This window comes from Salvelinus namaycush, chromosome 32, assembly GCF_016432855.1.
Source record: "Salvelinus namaycush isolate Seneca chromosome 32, SaNama_1.0, whole genome shotgun sequence".
NCBI lineage: Eukaryota > Metazoa > Chordata > Actinopteri > Salmoniformes > Salmonidae > Salvelinus > Salvelinus namaycush.
The window spans coordinates 7189606-7214001 of record NC_052338.1 but is presented as its reverse complement, the minus strand read 5'-3'; the positions used below and the strand labels follow the sequence as shown (position 1 = coordinate 7214001).

Here is a 24396-nt window from a genome sequence, read left to right as displayed (position 1 = left end):
AATTGTCTAATGGAGCATGTGTAGCATACATTTCAACTAGGTGTAGGCCTACTTTTGCACATAGCACAGTCCAAAAGTTTCAGTAAGCCAGTAGCCCATAGCTTCTAGACAATATGAGCAGAGAACCTTACAGGCAACGTCAATATGGGCTCTCTCTGACGTCCCCAAGGGTTGCTGAGGGTGCCGTAAAACTCCTAAATCGTGAGCCATCATTGATTGAAATAATGGTGACAAAGTTAGACTTACAGACAATAATGCCATTGATATTACTCACGTGTAGGGTAAAATAAACACACAATGTGATATTAATGAAACGTGTCGAGAATTTACTCAAGCCAAGCAGTAGGTGATTGCGCGTTTACTCTAGTCATGGCGGTAGTTAAAACCCGCAGTAGCTTGTTTATTTCTGCCTGGACATGGTCTTGACTGTACTGTTACTTCGGCAGACATCCATCCCTACGCCAAAGTTAGTAGTTGCGCTGCGGCCAGCCAGGTAGCCTTCACCGCTTGATTGCTGCGGCTTTTTCAGTCACTGACGGGTGTAATTTTAAGACGTGGAATATTCTACTTGTTCAATAGCCTATAAATTATTTTATTTAGTTCAGTTATCTTATTCTGTCTTGGTAGGACGCATAGGCTAAGTCTTCACAGGGCAAGGCTATTAGGGATAGAGCAAGTAAGGCTATTATTTGCATCAGGAGTTAGCTTTCAAGCTAAATTAAGAAGTCTGTTTTCATGCCGGATTTTGAACATTTCAGGTTTTCATACTCAAGCATGAATCCGTTATTGGGAGAGAACGCGTACCTGGTTCAGCAACAGCAGCATAACCAGATGGGCAGCAATTTGGATTCTTCCATGACAGGCCTAGACTCATACGGTGCACCTGACTCAGGCTTCATCTTGGGTGAGCACACTGGCTTTGGACAAGATGGGCTATCTGGCCTGGAATTTAGTGCGCTGCCACCTTCGGGACTCGCGTATCTGCACCTGAACAACATGCACCGTGCGCCGCCGCCCCCCGCAGCGATGGCCCTGCGTAACGACTTGGGCTCCAACATCAGTGTTCTCAAGACCTTGAATTTGCGCTTCCGTTGCTTTTTGGCTAAAGTTCATGAGCTGGAGCGTCGGAATAAAGCTTTAGAGAAACAGCTTCAGCAGGCTTTGGAAAATAACGAGGACAATTCAGGAGAAGGACACAGGAAAAAGCCATTGACTAAGGAAATGGGAGTCCAGACTGGTTTCGTAGGGCCCATCGCAGTTAGGCCTGGACATATCCCCCTCCAGAACGTCAATAATTCTGCATACCTGCCCGGAGGGCTTCTCTCTCCATCACTCAACAGACCTACAACTCCCGTCTTTGAGTCCAACAGCAAATCACTATTTAGGAACTCGACTCTGACGGACTCGAATTGCAACCTCAATTCCAACCAACTCACTCCACATATTTCCATCAGTCCTTTATTAACCCCTACTGATCCTTTCGAGACTATATCCAACATTAACGAGAAATATGTCCGTTTTGGGACTGGTATGTCTACTAACCCGCCTCCCCGGTTCCTTCCCGGCACCGTTTGGTCCTACAACCACGACCGCAGGTTTGGCGCGGGGAGGGAGTCGCGCGTTACAGACATGGGTGTGCCTTGTGCCCAAACGGACGGAGTAGGTGTACAAATCGACACCATCACCCCTGAGATACGGGCCCTGTACAACGTGTTGGGCAAGGTGAAACGAGAGAGGGATGAGTATAAACGCAGGTATGGATGAAGCGGTCTAACCATTATAGTTAAAGGCCTGGGGCTTTAAGCCTATGTTATTGTCAACTGTAGGCCTGATGTGTGATGTCATTTATTGTCTCTATATCCCACCATTATTAGGGCAACACCCCTACCCCAGGATTGACCAACCCTCCTCCTGGAGAGTGAAGGGGTGTGCAGGCTTTCCCCCCCAGCCCTGCTCTAATTACACACCCGATTCTACTAATCAGTGATCCTTTTTATAGTTACAGATACCATAACACCTGTGTCCTTCTGCCGAAGTCTTGTCAGAATAGGATTATAAAAGTTGTCTTGTCATAGAAAACAATCAAAAACGTTGAGTTAGACATATTGTCTATTAAGGTTTGTATCAACTTACAGTGGGTTCTCCTGTTACAAATGTGGGGTGGAATGTATCTGAACTAACAGTAGCCTGATATGAGCCTAATCAACCGTAGTGTGTTTTTGCTTTCTTCATACCAAATTACACCCCAGAACACAAGAAAAGAACATTACATCATCATGCAAGGTCTACATGATTTGCGTACGCATCTTGAAATATAAGGCAGCGCTATATTACAGGCTTTATGGTTGTCCAGCTTATGATCATGCTGCCAAAATACTACTATCTTACAACTGAGTTGAAATGAGGCATCTGTTCTGTTGTTGTTTTTGTCATCATCATCATCATCATCCTCCATATGATGGCTTCCGGTTACTCTGGAAATCTTGAAGTGTTTCAGCCACTCTACTTTTTGTCTTCAAAATGCCCCTGTACTTCCCAAATTATATGCCGTTACAAGGCTTCGCTATAGGCTGGTTGGGGATCATAGTTCAAACATGGTTAATCACAGCGTTTAAAAGAACAGCACTGGCCAATATCTTATCCAATAGGAGGATTATCTAGAGAGGGCTGAATTGGCTGGGGAGAACTCAACAGTACACTGGGTTCTCTCTCTCACATGGCCTCTATCTCTCTCTCTCTCGCGCTCCCTCTCCCGCCCATCTGCGTTTCGTCTCACCACCTGCAATGCAGCACTGTACTGAAATCTGTGACCGCTAGTGGTGCCGCTAGAGGCTGTTCACATTATTCTCTCTTTTTCTCGCTCCCACTTTCTCTTCCTCTCACACTCTATCACTCCCTCTCTCTCTTTTTTCACTTGAACCCTCTCCCACTATATTTCGCTCTTACACTCACAAACTCCCTGTTCCTCTCTCTTTCGCTCTCTCGCTCTCACCCCTCGCATACGAGCACTCGCCTTCTGCAGCATCTGTGAGAAGACGCTGAAATCACTAAATGACACCAGTAACCTTCGCTACAGTCTATAGTCCACTGTCTGAATGTTAATGGCAACAAGGCAACGTTAACTCTCTGTTTAACAGCCTCAAGCCTTGCCAGCCGAAACACCTTCCTGTAATTCTCTTTTATTGAGAAGATCAAATTGTTCAACATGGGAACATTTCCAATCATCTGCCTTAGATCACATGAAAAACAACTGTCTCATAACAATACTGTCAGTATCTCCCTAGGAGAGGTGGGTGTGGAGTCAGGCGCAGGAGAGCAAGAATTTCAAGAAGGGCGTTTTATTTGCTGGTCCACCAACAAAACAGGTACAGGACCACAAAAGCAGCCACTAGAAAACAGGAACGCAGTCTAGTCGAAAACGGAGGAACACACTCCTCTACTAAACTAACGTGCGGGAAAAACAGTCCCGTGAAAATAAACCAGCTTAACTGGGAAAACTGCAAGCCAACGACAGTAACACAAACAATCCCGCACAAAACCTAGTGGGTAGGGCGAGATTAAATACCCCACTGATTAGCCTAAACTAGACACAGGTGAACACAAGACAGACAAAACCAAACGAAAAAGAAAGGAGATCGGTGGCAGCTAGTAGGCCGGCGACGAAGACCGCCGAGCGCCACCCGAACAGGGAGAGGAGCCACCTTCGGTGGAAGTCGTGACAAATACAATAACATACAATTAATTTTTGTGTAATAAGTCTCCAGGGGGCTGTGGGAAGCTAGAATAGAATGTAACCTCATTTTCCATTCAATTTATACAGTGTATACCTAAGGCAAAACCGAAAGTAGGGTTCAAGTTATCTTTATTGTCCCAATTGGGAAATGTGTTGTGCAGTCAGGGTTCAACAATAAAAAACAACATTAAAAACAGTGACAACCATATACAGTTGAAGTCGGAAGTTTACATACACTTAGGTTGGAGTCATTAAAACTCGTTTTTCAACCACTCCACACATTTCTTTGGAAACAAACTATAGTTTTGACAAGTCGGTTAGGACATCTACTTCGTGCATGACACAAGTAATTTTTCCAAAAATTGTTTACAGACAGATTATTTCACTTATAATTCACTGTATCACAATTCCAGTGGGGCAGAAATTTACTTACACTAAGTTGACTGTGCCTTTTAAACATCTGGGAAAATACCAGAAAATGATGTCATGGCTTTAGAAGCTTCTGATAGGCTAATTGACAACATTTGAGTCAATTGGAGGTGTACCTGTGGATGTATTTCAAGGGCTACCTTCATACTCAGTGCCTCTTTGCTTGACATCATGGGAAAATCCAAAGAAATCAGCCAAGACCTCAGAAAAAAAATTGTAGACCTCCACAAGTCTGGTTCATCCTTGGGAGCAATTTCCAAATGACTGAAGGTACCACGTTTATCTGTACAAACAATAGTACGCAAGTATAAACACCATGGGACCACGCAGCCGTCATACCGCTCAGGAAGGAGACGCGTTATGTCTCCTAGAGATGAACGTACTTTGGTGCGAAAAGTGCAAATCAATCCCAGAACAACAGCAAAGGACCTTGTGAAGATGCTGGAGGAAACAGGTACAAAAGCATCTATATCCACAGTAAAAACGAGTCCTATATCGACATAACCTGAATGGCCTTTCAGCAAGGAAGAAGCCACTGCTCCAAAACCGCCATAAAAAAAGCCACACTACAGTTTGCAACTGCACTTGGGGACAAAGATCGTAATTTTTGGAGAAATGTCCTCTGGTCTGATGAATCAAAAAATAGAACTGTTTGGCCATAATGACCATCATTATGTTTGGAGGAAAAAGGGGGACGCTTGCAAGACAAAGAACACCATCCCAACCGTGAAGTATGGGAGTGGCAGCATCATGTTGTGGGGGTGCTTTGCTGCAGGAGGGACTGGTGCACTTCACAAAATAGATGGCATCATGAGGCAGGAAAATTATGTGGATATATTGAAGCAACATCTCAAGACCTCAGTCAGGAAGTTAAAGCTTGGTCACAAATTGGTCTTCCAAATGGGCAATGACCCCAAGCATACTTCCAAAGTTGTGGAAAAATGGCTTAAGGACAACAAAGTCAAGGTATTGGAGTGGCCATCACAAAGCCCTGACCTCAATCCTATAGAAAATGTGTGGGCAGAACTGAAAAAGCATGTGCGAGCAAGGCGGCCTACAAACCTGACTCAGTTACACCAGCTCTGTCAGGAGGAATGGGCCAAAATTCACCCAACTTATTGTGGGAAGCTTGTGGAAGGCTACCTGAAATGTTTGACCCAAGTTAAACAATTTAAAGGCAATGCTACCAAATACTAATTGAGTGTATGTAAACTTCTGACCCACTGGGAATGTGATGAAAGAAATAAAAGCTGAAATAAATAATTCTCTCTACTATTATTTTGACATTTCACATTCTTAAAATAAAGTGGTGATCCTAACTGACAGGGAATTTTTACTAGGATTAAGTTCATTGTGTAAAAATGCAGCAATAAATATACATTATTTAATTTGATGTGCAGATTCAGGAGGTTTATGGCCTGTGGGGTAAAAGAGTAGTTGGTCTGGGTGGATGGGTGGGCATATAATGCGATCGTCTACCCAAAGGTTAACATATATAATTTTTCAAATTCGTAACATATAGTACGTATTGTAATTCGTAACATATTATACGAAATGAGTGATGGACATCCACAATGTAATACATGCCATACGAAACATAACATATCTGTCAGGGTTGTGTGCAGAGATGTAGCGGAGTCAAGCGCAGGACACAGGTGTTGAGCAAAACAACGGCGTTTACTCAAAATATAAGCAAAAATCCCTCAATGGGAATATAACAAACACACAAGCACTAACAACAACCACTAATGAAACAAACAATCACGGACAGAACAGAAATGAATGCCAGAGGGTTAAATAGGGAACATGATAGGGGAATTGAAACCAGGTGTGTGTAATACAGACAAAACAAAACAGAAAAATGGATCGGTGGTGACTAGAAAGCCGGTGACGTCGACCGCCGAACACCACCCGAACAAGGAGAAGGGCCGACTTCGGCGGAAGTCGTGACAATACCCCCCCCCTTGACGCGCGGCTCCAGCAGCGCGATGACACCGGCCTCGGGGACGACCCGGAGGGCGAGGTGCAGGGCGATCCGGGTGGAGACGGTGAAACTCTTGTAACATTGACGGATCTAGAATGTCCTCCACCGGTACCCAGCATCTCTCCTCCGGGCCGTACCCCTCCCACTCCACGAGGTACTGAAGGCCCCTCGCCCGACGCCTTGAGTCCATGATGGCTCTTACGATATACGCCGGGACCCCGTCGATGTCAAGAGGGGGCGGAGGAACCTCCCGCACCTCAGACTGCTAGAGCGGACCAGCCACCACCGGCCTGAGGAGAGACACATGGAACGAGGGGTTAATGTGATAATCAGGGGGGAGTTGTAACCTATAACAAACCTCGTTCAGTCTCCTCAGGACTTTGAATGGCCCCACAAACCGCGGACCCAGCTTCCGGCAGGGCAGGTGAAGGGGCAGGTTTCGGGTCGAGAGCCAGACCTCACTGCGGTGGCGGTCGGCACTCGCCTTTTACCTCCTGATGGCCCGTTGTAGCCGCACATGGGCAGTGTTCCATGTCTCCTCTGAGTGCCGAAACCATTCATCCACCACAGGAGCCTCAATCTGGCTCTGATGCCATGGTGCCAGGACCGGCTGATAACCCAGCACACACTGAAAAGGTGATAGGTTGGTAGAGGAGTGGCGGAGGGAGTTTTGGGCCATCTCCGCCCAGGGGATGTAAACCGCCCACTCCCCCGGCCGGTCCTGGCAATAGGACCTCAGAAACCTACCCACATCCTGGTTGACTCTTTCCACCTGCCCGTTGCTCTCGGGGTGGAAACCTGAGGTAAGGCTGACCGAGATCCCCAGGCGTTCCATGAACGCCCTCCAGACTCTAGACGTAAATTGGGGACCCCGATCAGAAACTATATCCTCAGGCACCCCGTAGTGCCGGAATACGTGGGTGAACAGGGCCTCCGCAGTTTGTAGAGCCGTAGGGAGACCGGGCAAAGGAAGGAGACGGCAGGACTTAGAAAACCGATCCACAACGACCAGGATCGTGGTGTTACCCCGCGACGGGGGAAGATCCGTCACGAAATCCACCGATAGGTGTGACCACGGTCGCTGTGGAACGGGAAGAGGTTGTAATTTCCCTCTGGGCAGATGTCTAGGTGCCTTGCACTGTGCGCATACCGAACAGGAGGAAACATAAACCCTCACGTCCTTAGCTAAAGTGGGCCACCAGTACTTCCCAGCAAGGCAGCGCACCGTCCGACCGATACCAGGATGACCAGAGGAGGGTGACGTATGAGCCCAACAGATCAAACGATCGCGGACATCAAACGGAACGTACAGACGTCCACCTGGACAGTCAGGTGGAGTGGGCTCTGCACGTGATGCCCGTTCGATGTCCGCGTCCACCTCCCACACCACCGGTGCCACCAGGCGAGAGGCTGGAATTATGGGAGTGGGATCTGTGGACCGCTCCTCTGTATCATACAGCCGGGACAGTGCGTCTGCCTTAACGTTCTGGGAACCTGGTTTGTAGGAAAGGGTGAAATCAAAACGGGTGAAAAACATGGCCCACCTTGCCTGGCGAGGGTTCATTCTCCTCGCCGCCCGGATGTACTCCAGATTGCGGTGGTCAGTCCAAATGAGAAAAGGGTGTCTAGCCCCCTCAAGCCAATGTCTCCACGCTTTCAGAGCCATGACAACAGCCAGCAACTCCCGGTCCCCCACATCATAGTTTCGCTCCGCCGGGCTGAGCTTCTTCGAAAAGAATGCACAGGGGCGGAGCTTTAGTGGCGTACCCGAGCGCTGAGACAGCACAGCCCCTATCCCTGCCTCGGACGCGTCCACCTCAACTATGAATGCTAAGGAAGGATCAGGATGAGCCAGCACGGGAGCCGAGGTAAACAGAGCCTTCAGGTGACCAAAAGCCCTGTCCGCCCCAGCTGTCCACTGCAGTCGCACCGGTCCCCCCTTCAGCAGTGAGGTAATGGGAGCCGCTACCTGACCAAAACCCCGGATAAATCTCAGGTAGTAGTTGGCAAACCCTAAAAACCGCTGCACCTCCTTTACCGTGGTTGGAGTCGGCCAATTACGCACGGCTGAAATCCGGTCATTCTCCATCTCTACCCCTGACGCTGAAAAGCGGTACCCTAGGAAGGAGATGGACTGTTGGAAGAACAGACATTTCTCAGCCTTGACGTACAGGTCATGCTCCAACAGTCGACCAAGCACCCTGCGCACTAGGGACACATGCTCGGCGCGTGTAGCGGAGTATATTAGAATGTCATCTATATACACCACTACACCCTGCCCGTGCAGGTCCCTGAAAATCTCATCTACAAAGGATTGGAAGACTGATGGAGCATTCATTAACCCGTACGGCATGACGAGGTACTCATAATGCCCAGAAGTGGTGCTAAATGCTGTCTTCCACTCATCTCCCCCTTGATACGCACCAGGTTGTAAGCGCTCCTGAGGTCCAATTTTGTGAAGAAGCGCGCCCCGTGTAATGACTCGGTCATACTGGCTATGAGTGGTAGCGGGTAACTGTATTTTACCGTGATCTTATTTAAACCTCGATAATCAATACACGGGCGCAAACCTCCATCCTTCTTCTTCACAAAAAAGAAACTCGAGGAGACAGGTGAGATGGAAGGCCGAATGTATCCCTGTCCCAGAGATTCGGTGACATATGTCTCCATAGCCACCGTCTCCTGTGACAGAGGATACACGTGACTCCTGGGAAGTGCAGCGTCTACCAAGAGATCTATCGCACAATCCCCCGGTCGATGGGGTGGTAATTGAGTCGCCTTCTTTTTACAGAAGGCGAGTGCCAAATCGGCATATTCTGGGGGAATGTGCATGGTGGAAACCTGGTTTGGACTTTCCACCGTAGTGGCACCTAAGGAAACACCTACACACCTCCGTGAATACTGACAGGACCATCCCTTGAGAGCCCTCTGTTGCCACGAAATAATCGGATCATGAGAGGCCAACCAGGGAAGACCCAACACAACAGGAAACGCAGGAGAGTCGATCAAGAAGAGACTAATTCTCTCCTCGTGATCCCCCCGCGTTCTCATAGCAATGGGCGCTGTGACCTCCCCAATCAGCCCGACCCCAAAGGACGACTATCTAAGGCATGTACAGGGAAGGGAACATCAACAGGAACAATAGGGATCCCTAATCTATGTGCCAAAGAGCGGTCAATAAAGTTCCCAGCTGCGCCTGAATCTACTAGCGCCTTATGCTGGGGATGCGGGGAAAACTCAGGAAATTCTATGGGTAACCACATGTGTGCAACAGAGGGCTCTGGGTGAGTTGTGTGCCTACTCACCTGGGATGACCCACCAGTGCTCCGCCTGCTACCTCGACTTCCAGGAGAAACACCCCAGCACCGACCAGCAGTGTGCCCTCTGCGACCACAGTTGGTGCAGGGAATGGTCCCCCCTCCGGTCTCCCTCCTAGCAGCCCCTCCTAACTCCATAGGTGTTGGATCCAAGGTGCTGGGTAATGGAACGGGCGGACCCCGATCTAGGTTATCCAGCCGGATAGATAAATCCACCAGCTGGTCCAGGTTGAGAGTGGTGTCCCTGCAGGCTAGCTCCCTACGAACGTCCTCTCGTAAACTACACCTGTAGTGATCGATCAGGGCCCGCTCATTCCATCCCGCACCAGCTGCCAGAGTTCGAATTCTTGAGCGCTCCTCATCCCCTGTCTCAGATGGAACAATCGCTCTCCCGCCGCTCTCCCTTCAGGTGGATGATCAAAGACTGCCCGGAAGCGGCGAGAGAAGTCCTCATAGTCATCCAGAGTTAGGCCTTCCCTTCCCCAGATGGCGTTGGCCCACTCCAGAGCTTTACCAGTCAGGCAGGAGATGAGGGCGCCCACCCTCTCGCGTCCCGAAGGGGACGGATGAACAGCCACCAGGTAGAGCTCCAGCTGTAGTAGGAACCCCTGGCACCCGGCTGCTGTTCCGTCATACGCTCCTGGGAGCGAGAGCCGAATCCCACTGGGTCCTGACGATGGAGGGGTGGACATCGGTGTAGGTTGAGGTGCGCGCGGAGGTGATGGGGTATGATTGACCGGGAGACCTCCTCTCTCCCATCTGTCCATTGTTTGCAGCACGCGATCCATGGCTGTCCCTAGACTGTGTAACATGGTCGCGTGCTGTTGGACTTGCTCCTCTACTGGGAGAGAAGGGCTGGCTGCACCTGCTGACTCCATTTGAACAGGTCCGTGATTCTGTCAGGGTTGTGTGCAGAGATGTAGCGGAGTCAAGCGCAGGACACAGGTGTTGAGCAAAACAACGGCGTTTACTCAAAATATAAGCAAAAATTCCTCAATGGGAATATAACAAACACACAAGCACTAACAACAACCACTAACGAAACAAACAATCACGGACAGAACAGAAATGTATGCCAGAGGGTAAATAGGGAACATGATAGGGGAATTGAAACCAGGTGTGTGTAATACAGACAAAACAAAACGAAACTGAAAAATGGATCGGTGGTGACTAGAAAGCCGGTGACATCGACCGCCGAACACCACCCGAACAAGGAGAAGGGCCGACTTCGGCGGAAGTCGTGACAATATCATACTAAATGGAGTGTCTCGGATTTACGTAGGGAATAATACAGAATGCTATGAGACCAGGTTGAACTTACAGCATAGGCTACCCAAGTATACTGTTATTAACAACAGGCTACTGTAGGCCTATACACTGCATCCACACTTGAGCAGACTGATAACAGTGTGTATAGGCAATGTGGACTATGGCACAATGCGCCCTCCTGGGTTAGGCCACTTCATCTTCAGTAAGTGTTGCAGCAGGTTGCTCTATATGCATACTGCGTGGTGTCCTGTTCCGTAACACAGCTGAGTAAGGGAGATTAGGCACACAACGTGGATACACAAACTCCATCAAACTTCAGAATGAACTGGGTGGTTCGAGCCCTGCATGCTGATTGGCTCACAGCTGTGGTATATCAGACCGTATACCATGGGTATGACAAAACATTTATTTTTACTGGTCTAATTATTTTGGCAATACAGGAGGTTGGTGGCAGCTTAATTGGGGAGAATGGGCTCGTGGTAATGACTGGAGCGGAATCAGTGGAAGGGTATTGAATACACCAAACACATGGTTTCCAGGTGTTTGATGCCATTCCATTTGTGCTGTTCCAGCCATTATTATGAGCCATTCTCCCCTCAGTAGCCTCCACTGGTTGGCAACTAGTTTATAATAGCAATAAGGCACCTCTGGGGTTTATGATATATGGCCAATATACCACGGCTAAGGGCTATGTTCAGGCACTCTGCAATGCATCGTGCAGAAGTACAGCCCTTAGCTGTGGTATATTGGCCATATACCACACACCCTCGGGCCTTATTGGTTAATTGAACCACATTAGCACAACACTGTAGCCTATAGGAAATGGTATTTGGCTATCTGCATGGTTTCTATCTGTTATTTGTAACTTTTTTACATTTATTTTTTATTTAACAATTATTTAACTAGGCAAGTCAGTTAAGAACAAATTCTTATTTACAATGATGGCCTACCAGGGAACAGTGGGTTAACTGCCTTGTTCAGGGGCAGAACGACATATTTTTACCTTGTCAGCTTGGGGATGCGATTCAGTGTTACTATTATACTATTTGTGAGACATTTTGGCCTTTGACAACGTTATCTACCCTCAGTCACAGATGGTCGGGAAAATTGAGGTACTAGAATAGCCTAAATAGAAAATAATGGTGATTGTGGGATTGAACTGCTAAAATTGGGTGTGTAATTGGAAGTTGTGTCCCCAGAAGAGACAGTGATGATAGTGCGATGTTGTGGTGATGACTTCCTCATCCATCTCCATTCTCATCTATATGATCACTGCGTGTGTGTGTGTGTGTGTGTGTGTGTGTGTGTGTGTGTGTGTGTGTGTGTGTGTGTGTGTGTGTGTGTGTGTGTGTGTGTGTGTGTGTGTGTGTGTGTGTGTGTGTGTGTGTGTGTGTGTGTGTGTTTCAACAGATGGGAGGAAGAGTATACATTCAGAGTGGACCTCCAGGAGAAAGTGGCTGAGCTGGAGGAGGTAAGCCCTTAGCTGTGTCAATGATAAAGGGCAATCTGCGATTGCTACATACATGTTTTAATCAATGATATATGGCCATTGATTCTTGAAAAACAAAACATATAGAAATGCCTCGTGAGCTTAATTCAACAGTCAAACCCCCTCAGAAGTGGGCGACTGCTTTGTTATTGTTTGAACTGCAGGTTACCCCTTTTAATATTTCACATCACACGAACATTATGATTCCACCTCAGATCAGCTGGGTTGATTGGAAAGCAATAGTATAGAGGTAGAGAGTGTATTGTGTAACTTGAGCTGGAAAGAACTACAAATGATCTATTCAATGCACCACCCATTCTATTTATTATGCATACTTATAATTAGTTATGTTCTGTCATACATGCAATGCAAATAAGGTGTGTGTGTGTGTGTGTGTGTGTGTGTGTGTGTGTGTGTGTGTGTGTGTGTGTGTGTGTGTGTGTGTGTGTGTGTGTGTGTGTGTGTGTGTGTGTGTGTGTGTGTGTGTGTGTGTGTGTGTGTACAGGATCTCCAGGAGAGTGAGGTGTGTCAGGATGAGCTGGCCCTCAGGGTGAAACAGCTGAAAGCTGAGTTGGTCCTCTTCAAAGGCCTAATGAGCAACGTGAGTCCCTCATAGCAATGTTGGAATAGCTCACTCAAGTTGTTGAGATTTGTATACCTCAAAAGTAGTCCCATGAGAGATGGCTTAGAATAGGAATTTTGCCCAACTCACTTTTGAGTTATAAAATCGTAGAACATCTCTAATTGGTAACTCATTGGTGCGGTTTACTTCAAAAATGTATTTTAAAATATAAATAAGATTTGGGAACACATATTTCCTTTGGCGGGGGTCACTCACTCTCCTCTGCTTCTCTCTCTCTATCAGAACCTGTCGGATCTGGACAGTAAGATCCAGGAGAAGGCCATGAAGGTGGACATGGACATCTGTAGACGCATCGACATCACGGCTCGCCTGTGTGATGTGGCCCAGCAGAGGAACTGTGAGGACATGATCCAGATCTTCCAGGTCAGGACTGCTTATAGGCAACTATACACCTAACTATATGTTAGGTAGCCCCTAGAAACTGATATGAGATCAGTTTAGCATTTACCACCATAATGGGTAAGTGTAGGATTTTCCCAAGGTAAGCTGATTCTAGATCTGTTGGAGCAATCGTCGATTGTTATAATTACAGCATGACCGATTCTGTGGAAGCAAGTCCACTCATATCTTCTAGGGCAACTCATGTTAATTACACCTTTATTACACTGCTATTACACTGTTATTCCACCTTTATCTAGCAGATGGCCACACCTCCTTCCACTCTGACTCGCCGGCCCCGAAAGCAGGCGGCCCAGTCGGTTAAAGGCGGTGATGGGGATGAACCAACCAGCATCTCTGAGAGCGAAAGGGGCAAGGATGAGGAGTCGTGTAGCACGTCAGCCAATCAGATCAACGAGGAGATGCAGAGGATGCTGAACCAGCTGTGAGTCCTAACTATGTGGAAATGGTCAGCAATCGAGGTCTGATAAAGTATCAAACACCACAACTGGGGAGCCACTCGAAATTTCAGACCATGATTATTTAAATCAGGACTGTTAAGAGTGTGTCTGGATAAAAAGCTTGCACACTGCTCATCACCAGGACTATAGTCTGTCACTTGTAAGCAATGAGCGGACCAGAGTCAGCCAGTAAACTACACTGAACAAAAATGTAAATGCAACACGCAACAATTTCAAAGATTTTACTGAGTTACAGTTCATATAAGGAAATCAGTCAATTGAAATACATTAATTAGGCCCTAATCTATGGATTTCACATGACTGGGAATACAGATATGCATCTGTTGGTCACAGATACCTTAAAAAAATAGGTAGGGGCGTGGATCAGAAAACTAGTCAGTATCTGGTGTGACCACCATTTGCCTCATGCAGCGCAACACATCTCATTCGCATAAAGTTGATCAGGCTGTTGATTGTGGTCTGTGGAATGTTGTCCCACTCCTCTTCAATGGCTGTGTGAAGCTGCTCGATATTGGTGAAGCTGGAACACGCTGTCGTACACGTCGATCCAGAGCATCCCAAACATGTTCAATGGGTGACATCTGGTGAGTATGCAGGGCATGGAAGAACTGGGACATTTTCAGCTTCCAGGAATTATGTACAGATCCTTGCGACGTGGGGCCATGCATTATCATGCTGAAATATGAGGTGATGGCAGTGGATGAATGGCACGACAATGGGCCTGAGGATCTCGTCACGGTATCTCTGTGCATTCAAATTGCCATCGATAAAATACAATTGCGTTCGTTGTCCATAGCTTATGCTTGCCAATACCATAACCCCACTGCCACCATGGGGCACTCTGTTGAAAACTTTGACATCAGCAAACCGCTCGCCTACACAGCGCCATACACGCTGTCTGCCATCTGCCCAGTACAGTTGAAACCGGGATTCATCGATGAAGGGCACACTTCTCCAGCCTGCCAGTTGCCATCAAAGGTGGGCATTTGCCCACTGAAGTTGGTTTCGACGCCAAACTGCAGTCAGGTCAAGACCCTGATGAGGATGACGAGCACACAGATGAGCTTCCCTGAGGCGGTTTCTGATAGTTTGTGCAGAAATTCTTTGGTTGTGAAAACCCAGTTTCATCAGCCGTCCGGGTGGCTCATCTCAGACCATCCCGCAGGTGAAGAAGCCAGATGTGGAGGGCCTTGGCTGGCGTGGTTACACGTGGTCTGCGGTTGTGAGGCCGGTTGGATGTAATGCCAAGTTCTCTAAAACGATGTTGCAGGCGGCTTATGGTAGAGAAATGAACATTCAATTCTCTGGCAACAGCTCTGGTGGATATTCCTGCAGTCAGCATGCCAATTGCATGCTCCCTAAAAACTTGAGACACCTGTGGCATTGTGTTGTGTGACAAAACTGCACATTTTAGACTGGCATTTTATTGTCCCCAGCACAAGGTGCACCTGTGTAATGATAATGCTGTTTAATCAGCTTCTTGATATGCCACACCTGTCAGGTGGATGGATTTTCTTGGCAAAGGAGAAATTCTCACTAGCAGGAAAAATCTGAGAAATAAGCTTTTTGTGCGTATGGAACATTTCTGGGTTCTTTTATTTCAGCATGGGACCAACACTTTACATGTTGCATTTATATTTTTGTTTAGTATATGAATAGATGTACAACTAGTAATCCATACTATTGCAGGAGGGAGTGTGAGTTTGAGGACGACTGTGACAGCCTGGCCTGGGAGGAGACTGAGGAGACTCTGCTGCTGTGGGAGGATTTTCCAGGATACACTCTGGGAGCAGTGGAGACCCAGGGAGAGGTAAGCCACTATACCTGCCACTAGTCACTGGCTGATCTAAGTTTTGTATTTACCACTGTAATGGTTAATGTTAGGAGCTGGCTAGGGTAAGCTGATCCCAGAACTGTGTTAAAGTGCGTGTTTCAACCGAAGCCACTATACTTCCTGCTTGTTAATTATTCTTATGGTTGGGCTGCCTTGTCTGTGTGTCTCTCTCCTACTTTAAAGATTGCATGTATGACTGTGACATTGGCATGTCCTGATCCGTGGATCACAGTGTAAATTAGATAAGCTGGTAGCAAACACACACACACACACACACACACACACACACACACACACACACACACACACACACACACACACACACACACACACACACACACACACACACACACACCCCACACCCACACACACACACACCCCCCCCCCCCCCCCCCCCCACACACACACACACACAAAGAGAGGCAGGGCAATAGAGACACTTTGGAATTGAGCTGTACTTATCCAATGGATTGGCAGTATATTGCATTTCCATATACTGATTGACGTTCCTTTTATCTCATGTATATTAGGCAAATAAGCACAAAACAATGTGTTCTCTTTCTCTCTCTCTCACACGCACGCGCACACACACATACACACGCACACACATCACGCAGCAGGAGGAGTCCATAGAGAAGGTGATAAAGGACACAGAGTCCCTCTTCCAGACTAGAGAGAAGGAATATCAGGAGACAATCGACCAGATCGAGGTGAGACACACTCAAACATACAAAGCCCTTCTCTATAAGTACCAGTTGTCCGCCTGCAGTTTGTACAATATGAGGACTTTGCTGCAGGATAAGGCTATTTATACGCCTGCAGAGATGTAAACAGAGCCATAAATACATAGACGTTTCCCGGGGATGATTAAATTATGGAAATAAACAAGACAGCCATTCCATGTGCTTACATGAATCACTGTTGAAATGAGTCCCTATGTAGATGATAAGATAAATTGAAGTAACACATTGAAGGTAGTGCAGTCTTTCCAGAAGCTCTCTTGCTTCCTCATTTGCTAATTCCTCTATTCCCCGTGGCAACGATAGGAAGTACAAATACAATCGACCTAAAAGAAGACACAAACTAGAAAAAAAGATTTATGCAAACGACTGCAGCCTTTTTGGTTTTGCAAAGATCCTGCCCCTCACCACTCCCACATTTTTGTGGTGACACTTTAAACCAGAAAGCAAACTTACAGTATGGATTGTCTTACGTTACGTATCCACAGTTGGAGCTGGCCACAGCTAAGAGTGACATGAACAGACACCTGCACGAGTACATGGAGATGTGTTCCATGAAGCGAGGCCTGGACGTGCAGATGGAGACGTGCAGGAGACTCATCACCCAGAGTGGAGACAGGTATCAGACACCTCCGCATGGTGCTGAACACTCACCCTAAACGCTCAAAAAGATACCCTAGGTATGAGATACCTGTATGAGATATCCAATCGGTCAAAGAGATGCCCTAGAGATACCCTAGAGATACCCTAGAGATACCCTAGAGGTACCTAGAGATACCCTAGAGATACCCTAGAGATACCTAGAGATACCCTAGAGATACCTAGAGATACCCTAGAGATACCCTAGAGATACCCTAGAGATACCTAGAGATACCCTGGTATTAGATACCAGAAAGAGGTAAAAGATAGCAAGATGTCAAATCAAAATCAAATCAAATGTTAATTTGTCACGTGCCGAATACAACAGGTGTAGGCTTTACCGTGAAATGTTTACTTACAAGCCCTTAACCAACAATGCAGTTTTAAGAAAATATTTACTAAATAAACTAAAGTTTAAAAAAGTAACAGAATAAAATAACAATAACGAAGCTGTATACAGGGGGTACCGGTATCAAATCAAATCTCATTTTATTGGTCACATACACATGGTTAGCAGATGTTATTGCGAGTGCAGCGAAATGCTTGTGCTTCTAGTTCCGACAGTGCAGCAATATCTAACAAGTTATCTAACAATTCCACAACAACTACGTAATACACACAGATCTAAGTAAAGGAATGGAATAAGAATATATACATATAAATATATGGATGAGTAATGACCAAGCGGCATAGGCAAGATGCAATAGACGGTATAAAATACAGTATAAACATATGCGATGAGTAATGCACGATATGTAAACATTATTAAAGTGGCATTATTAAAGTGACTAGTGATCCATTTATTAAAGTGGCCAATGATTTCAAGTCTCTATGTAGACAGCAGCCTCACTGTGTTAGTGATGGCTGTTTAACAGTCTGATGGCCTTGAGAAAAAAGCAATTTTTCAGTCTCTCGGCCCCAGCTTTGATGCACCTGTACTGACCTCGCCTTCTGGATGGTAGCGGGGTGAACAAGCAGTGGCTCGGGTGGTTGTTGTCCTTGATGATCTTTTTGGCCTCCTGTGACATTGGGTGCCGTAGGTGTCCAGGAGGGCAGGTAGTTTGTCCCCAGTGATGCATTGTGCAGACCTCACTACCCTCTGGAGAGCCCTGCGGTTATGGGCGGTGCAGTTGCCGTACCAGGCGATGATGCAGCCCGGCAGGATGGGTGCCATAGGTATCCTGTAAAAGTTTGTGAGGGTTTTAGGTAACAAGCCAAATTTCTTCAGCCTCCTGAGGTTGAAGAGACGTTGTTGTGCCTTCTTCACCACACTGTCTGTGGTCACATTGGCACGGTACCGAGTCGGGGGTACAGGTTAGTCGAGGTAATTGAGGTAATATGTACATGTAGGTAGGGGTAAAGGAACTATGCATGGATAATAAACGAGGAGGGGGGGGGGAGTCAATACAAATAGTCCGGGTAGCCATTTGATTAATTGTTCAGCAGTCTTATGGCTTGGGGGTAGAAGCTAATGAGCCTTTTTGACCTAGATTTGGCACTCAGGTTAACTCTTTAATTCTCCCAACTGTACTGATAGATTTCATACAGTATATTAAAGAGACGTGGATGTAGGTATGTCTATGCAATACTAGACAGACAGAAATGCTAGTGACAGAAGCACAATATTCTATTTCACTATGCCAGAGGGATAAGTACAACATATCATACAATGGCAGCGATAAACACACAAGATTGTAGACAGGTATACACAATGGAGAATACAGGTACTGTCATTAGCCACACTGTACCTCACTGTACTATCGTTACATTGACCCGTCTGTGAGTATGGTAGCCTGGTCCCAGATTAGTTTGTGCTGTTTTGCCATCTCCTATGGTCATTATTACTCCAATGACCATAGGAGTTGGCAAGACGGCTCAACAGATTTGGGACCAGGCTATGAATACGGACCGTTGAGTCATCTTGTCTCGAGGACATTCATTGCCTGTTGTATTGACTCCACCTCTCTGTCTCCCTTTCAGGAAATCTCCCCCTCTCGTTACTGCGGCAATGGAAGACTCTGATGACGGAGAGAAGGAGTGGAAAAAGGCGTCTCCACCCGCAGACTCTGAAAGTGATGAACCCTACTGTGAAACACAGGTTAATAGTGGTACGGTCCCTCACTTACCATGGAGGAAGTCCTAACCCTTACTGATGATACCCTGTAGATGTACCATAGTCTGGATAGTGCTGTTGTTTACATTTTTCCCATCAATTATGTAAAACCGGCAGACTCTTTCCAGGGCCATATGTCACCACTGCCCTCTTGTGGTTCAGGTTATTAAAACACCTAATCTGAGGATAGGACTAAATGGCACTTAAAAACATTTCAATGAATTTCTTAACATTGTGCTATTTATATCTCTTCTTATATGATATGAACGATCAAAATATATACATTTTTGTTAAGTTTGCACATTGATCTTGCTGTTCGTAGCAAGGTCCAACCAAAAACTATTTGCACACAGTTTTTGTGGAATAAATGCCTTATGTTACATTGCAGTTACAGATTTGAAACCACAGCTGAATTTTTGAAGGCAAACAAAAAAAATTGCAAACTACTTGCACAGGATAAGTAATTATCTAGTAGTCTGTTGCAGTCAAACAAAATGAGCATTTGCAATTTGCTAAAGGGAAAGGACCTAGCTGTTGATAGCCATCTATGAAAATGTATTTTCTTTATAATTAATGTCCTTCTCATGATCGACTTTCCCTTTTTAAAAGTACCACTTCTAGGAAACCTGTAGAAAGATTGCTTAAAAAGGCTTTACATCCTTCAATCTCACAACATTCGTATATACACAACATGTTATTAACAGAAGTTCACAACATTCGTATATACACAACATGTTGTTAACAGAAGTTCACAACATTCGTATATACACAACATGTTATTAACAGAAGTTCACAACATTCGTATATACACAACATGTTATTAACAGAAGTTCACAACATTCGTATATACACAACATGTTATTAACAGAAGTTCACAACATTTGTATTTATGTTGAATTTATTATTATTTACTTTATTTGATTACATATTCATACACACTTGATTCATTTAGTTCAGCACTTTTTCAGTCGTCATTGAAATTCAGATAGCTATGTATTTATTTTATATTAAAATCACTATAAAGAAAGTATGATAGTTGATAGATTTTTTTAATATGAAATGCAGGGGATAATATTATGTAGTTTTGCAAAGATAATTCACAAAAGCCATTGCTATAAAGTTTAGAGTTAAAAGTAAAAAATTGGTACCGTTAGCTTTGCACTGTCATGCACATTGCTGTGATTCCAAACTATAAGCAAACATAGAAGCATACTGCATTAGACCCATGGATAGTGTTGATATCACAACCCACATAAACAAGTCCTACAAAAGCACACGCTCAATGCTAGCGTATCAAACCCCAGCCAGCAGTGACTTTATCTTGAACTTAAAAAAGCTCTCTGATCAATCAACGGCGAATTTTGGTGCACTTTTCAAATGGACAGCCAAGAGGTATGAGTTTAAAGGCTGTGGACAAAGGGACAAGTAGGCTGCAGTAGATGTTGGTCCTCTTCAGGACAATCTAACATACTGCTAGCAGATGAATAACTTCTTTAGGAGCTCATTCAAGGGCACTCAAACTGTGACATGTTATATGTAGCACGTGAGACCTTCATTATCTGAACACGGGCACACCACCTAGTGTGTTTAACCGTCTGCTTTGTGAGATCTGTGGTTTTGTGTCTGGATGTTGCACAGTTTCATTGCACTTGAACATGCTCAGTGTTTACAGTTGGAGAAAACGTAAACAACAATCATATCTAGGGCTCGATTCAAATCAGTAGCGCAGAAGATCAGCGTTGACATTTCAAAGCAATGTTTCCGCGTTCGCGGAGACTCCATTCACGGTAAACGCTGCATGGGTCGGCTCAATCAGAAATGACCTTTACATTTCAATCACACTACAACACAGATTGTCCGCGCTCCGGATTGAATCGAGCCGCTCCTTTGTTTATTAATGTCTGAAAGCCTATTGTAAATACCCCCCCCCCCCCCCTATATTGTACAGTTTGTACATCTCCACATATAAGTTGCACAAAAGGATCTATATTCAACAGTAATGGTAAACACTGTATAAAAAGTGCAAACATATAACACCTGTACTAGCTGTTACTGAATGTAAATAACATGTCAATGTACACTGAGAAGACAAATCCATGTAAGAGAAGCCAGGAATGCATGTGAGATTTCAGAAAGCGATTTCAGACAGTATGAATGAAACGGTGGCCATTGTATAGGGAGTGTCTTTGGGTGTTCTAAGACTAGCTTTGTTGGTGTGCATGTACCTCTGTCTAGTGCTGTCGGTCTTGTATTGCAAGAATGTTTCAGAGTTTACTTGTTCGCCTCTCTGGGGATTCAAAACATATCTTTCATATTATAAAACTTGAATGTCTGCCTAGTAAATTCTCTCATCTTTACCGCAAAAGAGTAAACACAGAAGAATGTACAGAAGAAAACAACAACACCAAAAGCAGTCTTAAAACTTGCATCGCCATAGCCATCAATAGACTACCATACCTCGTCATGCAACTGTGTACAGAAGCTCAGCAAGTAAACTTTTGAAAACATCAATGTTGAAATATGAATATTAGCAACAGCTGTGTAAGAATTACGATTATATGTGGTGAAAGAGTTGAACATTACATTTCCAGTCTCAAATGATATACACGGAGTATACCAAACATTAGGAACAACTTCCTAATATTGAAACAGCCTCAATTCGTCAGGGAATGGACTCCACAAGGTGTCGAAAGCGTTCCACAGGGATTCTGGCCCATGTTGACTCCAATGCTTCCGACAGTTGTGTCAGGTTGGCTGGATGTCCTTTGGGTGGTGGACCATTCTTGTTCATTGCAGTTCTTGACACAAAGCAGTGAGCCTGGCACCTACTACCATACCCCGTTCAAAGGCACTTAAATCTTTTGTCTTGCCCGTTCACCCTCTGAATGGCACACATACACAATCCATGTCGCAATTGTCTCAAGGCTTAAAAAGCCTTCTTTAACCTGTCACCTCCCCTTCATCTACACTGATTGGAAGTGGATTTAACAAGTGACATCAATAAGGGATCATAGCGTTCACGCAGAGGTGGGCAACTCCAGTCCTCGGGGGCCTGATTGGTGTCACACTTTTTCTCCCTCCCTAGCAAACACAGCTGATTAATCAAATTGTATTCTAAACTGAAGATCATGATTATGTGATTATTGGAGTCAGGTGTGTTAGATGGGGCTGGGGCAAAACTGTGACACCAATCAGGCCCTCGGACTGGAATTGCCCATCACTGACTGGTCAGTCTATGTAATGGAAAGAGCAGGTGTTCTTCATGTTTTGTACACTCAGTGTATATCGGTCAACATGATTGAAATGCAGGTGACTTACAAATATGAATTTGTCAAACAGCAGCATTGTACAGAGACGTTATAATGATTAAGTGGTTGCAAAAAAAAGACTTGTACTCCGTTGAGACCAATATAATTAATCTGGGACTGTGTATACAATGTATCTGTGTAACATCACAACCTCCAGGAATCTGGAAACAATAGGTAAACAATCTATGTATTAATGGAAGGGGTGTACAGAATAAAATATCTTGAAGGAGACTGTGGTCCCTGGAGTTTTATTTGTTTCCATTCATTTCTATGGCAGTCATTTGTTTTCCTTATGCATACTCCCTAATGATTTCATAATTCGCTTTCCATTTAGACTTCCATTTAGACTTCCATTTAGACTTTCCTAAAAGAATGAAATGATGTAAAAAGGAGGAAGCACCAAAGCAAATCAACGAGTGAGCACTAAAACAGCACTAAAATAGAGAACAAGCCCATTGCAAAAACATTCATTTACCAGTTCAGCGCATTTAAACACTGTACCAGTAACCCTTTGTGCCCTCTGGCTGAAAAGAAAACTGTTGTATTGTGAACTTTGAAGTCATTGTGGACTCCGAGGAGACATTGCTCGAAAGCATGTCTGCTAAGTGGCCTCTGCAGCAGCTGAGCTCAACTTCATCATGATCTGATGCCTACACTGTATTTCTTGCTTCTGCATGAGCTTGAAGCGGCCAGTAGACCCACGAACACAGACACCCACAAACACTTTATGTTGAGCTCCATTTCTGTTTTGCAGTGGATTTACTTAGACACTGACATGGTTTACTTTCAAGCGTTATTGATCTGAGAAAAACAAAACAAAGCAGTAGGCTATCCCTAGAGGTTCACAAAGGCAGGTCAGAGCAACTGTCGTTTTTTAAAAATGGAATTATCATTTCTGAGAGAGAGACCGCACGTTTCTACTGGCGACAAGCAAGTGATCGCTTCCATTTCCGTTCACTATATTTTTGCAATAGTCGACAATATACTGTAGCTCCAAAACCTTGGTTCTAAAAAGTTTTGTTTTTAAAATAATATATATAAAAATATATGGTTGTAAAATATATACAGTAGTCAAAAGTCAATAGTTTGGACACACCTACTCATTCAAGGTTTTTTCTTTATTTCTACTATTTTCTACATTGTAGAATAATAGTGAAGACATCAAAACCATGAAGTAACATATGGAATCATGTAGTAACCAAAAAAGTGTTAAACAAATCTAAATATATTTTATATTTGAGATTCTTCAAATAGATACCCTTTGCCTTGATGACAGCTTTGCACACTCTTGGCATTCTCTCAACCATTTTCATGAGGTAGTCACCTGGAATGCATTTCTATTAACAGGTGTGACTTTTTAAAAGTTAATTTGTGGAATTTATTTCCTTCTTAATGTGTTTGAGCCAATCAGTTGTGTTGTGACAAGGTAGGGTTGGTATACAGAAGACATCCCTATTTGATAAAAGACCAAGTCCATAATATGGCATGGACAGCTCAAATAAGCAAAGAGAAAGGACAGTCCTTCATTACTTTAAGACATGAAGGTCAGTTTCAAGAACTTTCCGTACTGGGCACCGGCGCCGAGGAAGGCTCCGGCCATGGAGCTGAGTTGGCCGCCGTGCCTGGACTGGGCACCGGCGCAGAGGAAGGCTCCTGCCTTGGAGCGGGACTGGACGCCGTGCCTGGACTGGGCACCGGCGCATAGGAAGGCTCCTGCCATGGAGCGGGACTGGACGCCGTGCCTGGACTGGACATCGGCGCAGAGGAAGGCTCCTGCCCTGGAGCTTCTGGACCGTGGACCGTCGCAGGAGGTTCCGGACCGTGGACCGTCGCCGGAAGGTCTGGACTGGGGACCGTCGCCAGAAGCTCTGGACTGGGGATTGTCGCCGGAAGCCTGGTGCGTGGAGCCGGCACAGGTGGCACCGGACTGGTGACACGCACTTCAGGGCAAGTGCGAGGAGGAGACACAGGACGTACCGGACTGGGAAGGCGCACTTGAGGTCTAGTGTGTGGAGCCGGCACAAATTGTACCGGAACG

The 24396-nt window shown here is 45.5% G+C and overlaps 1 protein-coding gene across 1 annotated transcript; it reads left to right on the top strand.

Moving 5' to 3' along the window:
• Nucleotides 1–774: 774 nt before the first annotated feature.
• LOC120026777 (intermediate filament family orphan 1-like) lies at nt 775–19080 on the top strand. The gene is made up of 10 exons (XM_038971494.1): nt 775–1402; nt 1535–1754; nt 12143–12203; nt 12727–12822; nt 13087–13227; nt 13506–13687; nt 15414–15534; nt 16176–16268; nt 16787–16917; nt 18918–19080. The coding sequence occupies exons 1-10, from the start codon at nt 775–777 to the stop codon at nt 19078–19080; spliced, it is 1836 nt and encodes a 611-aa protein (XP_038827422.1).
• The last annotated feature ends 5316 nt before the right edge of the window (nt 19081–24396 follow it).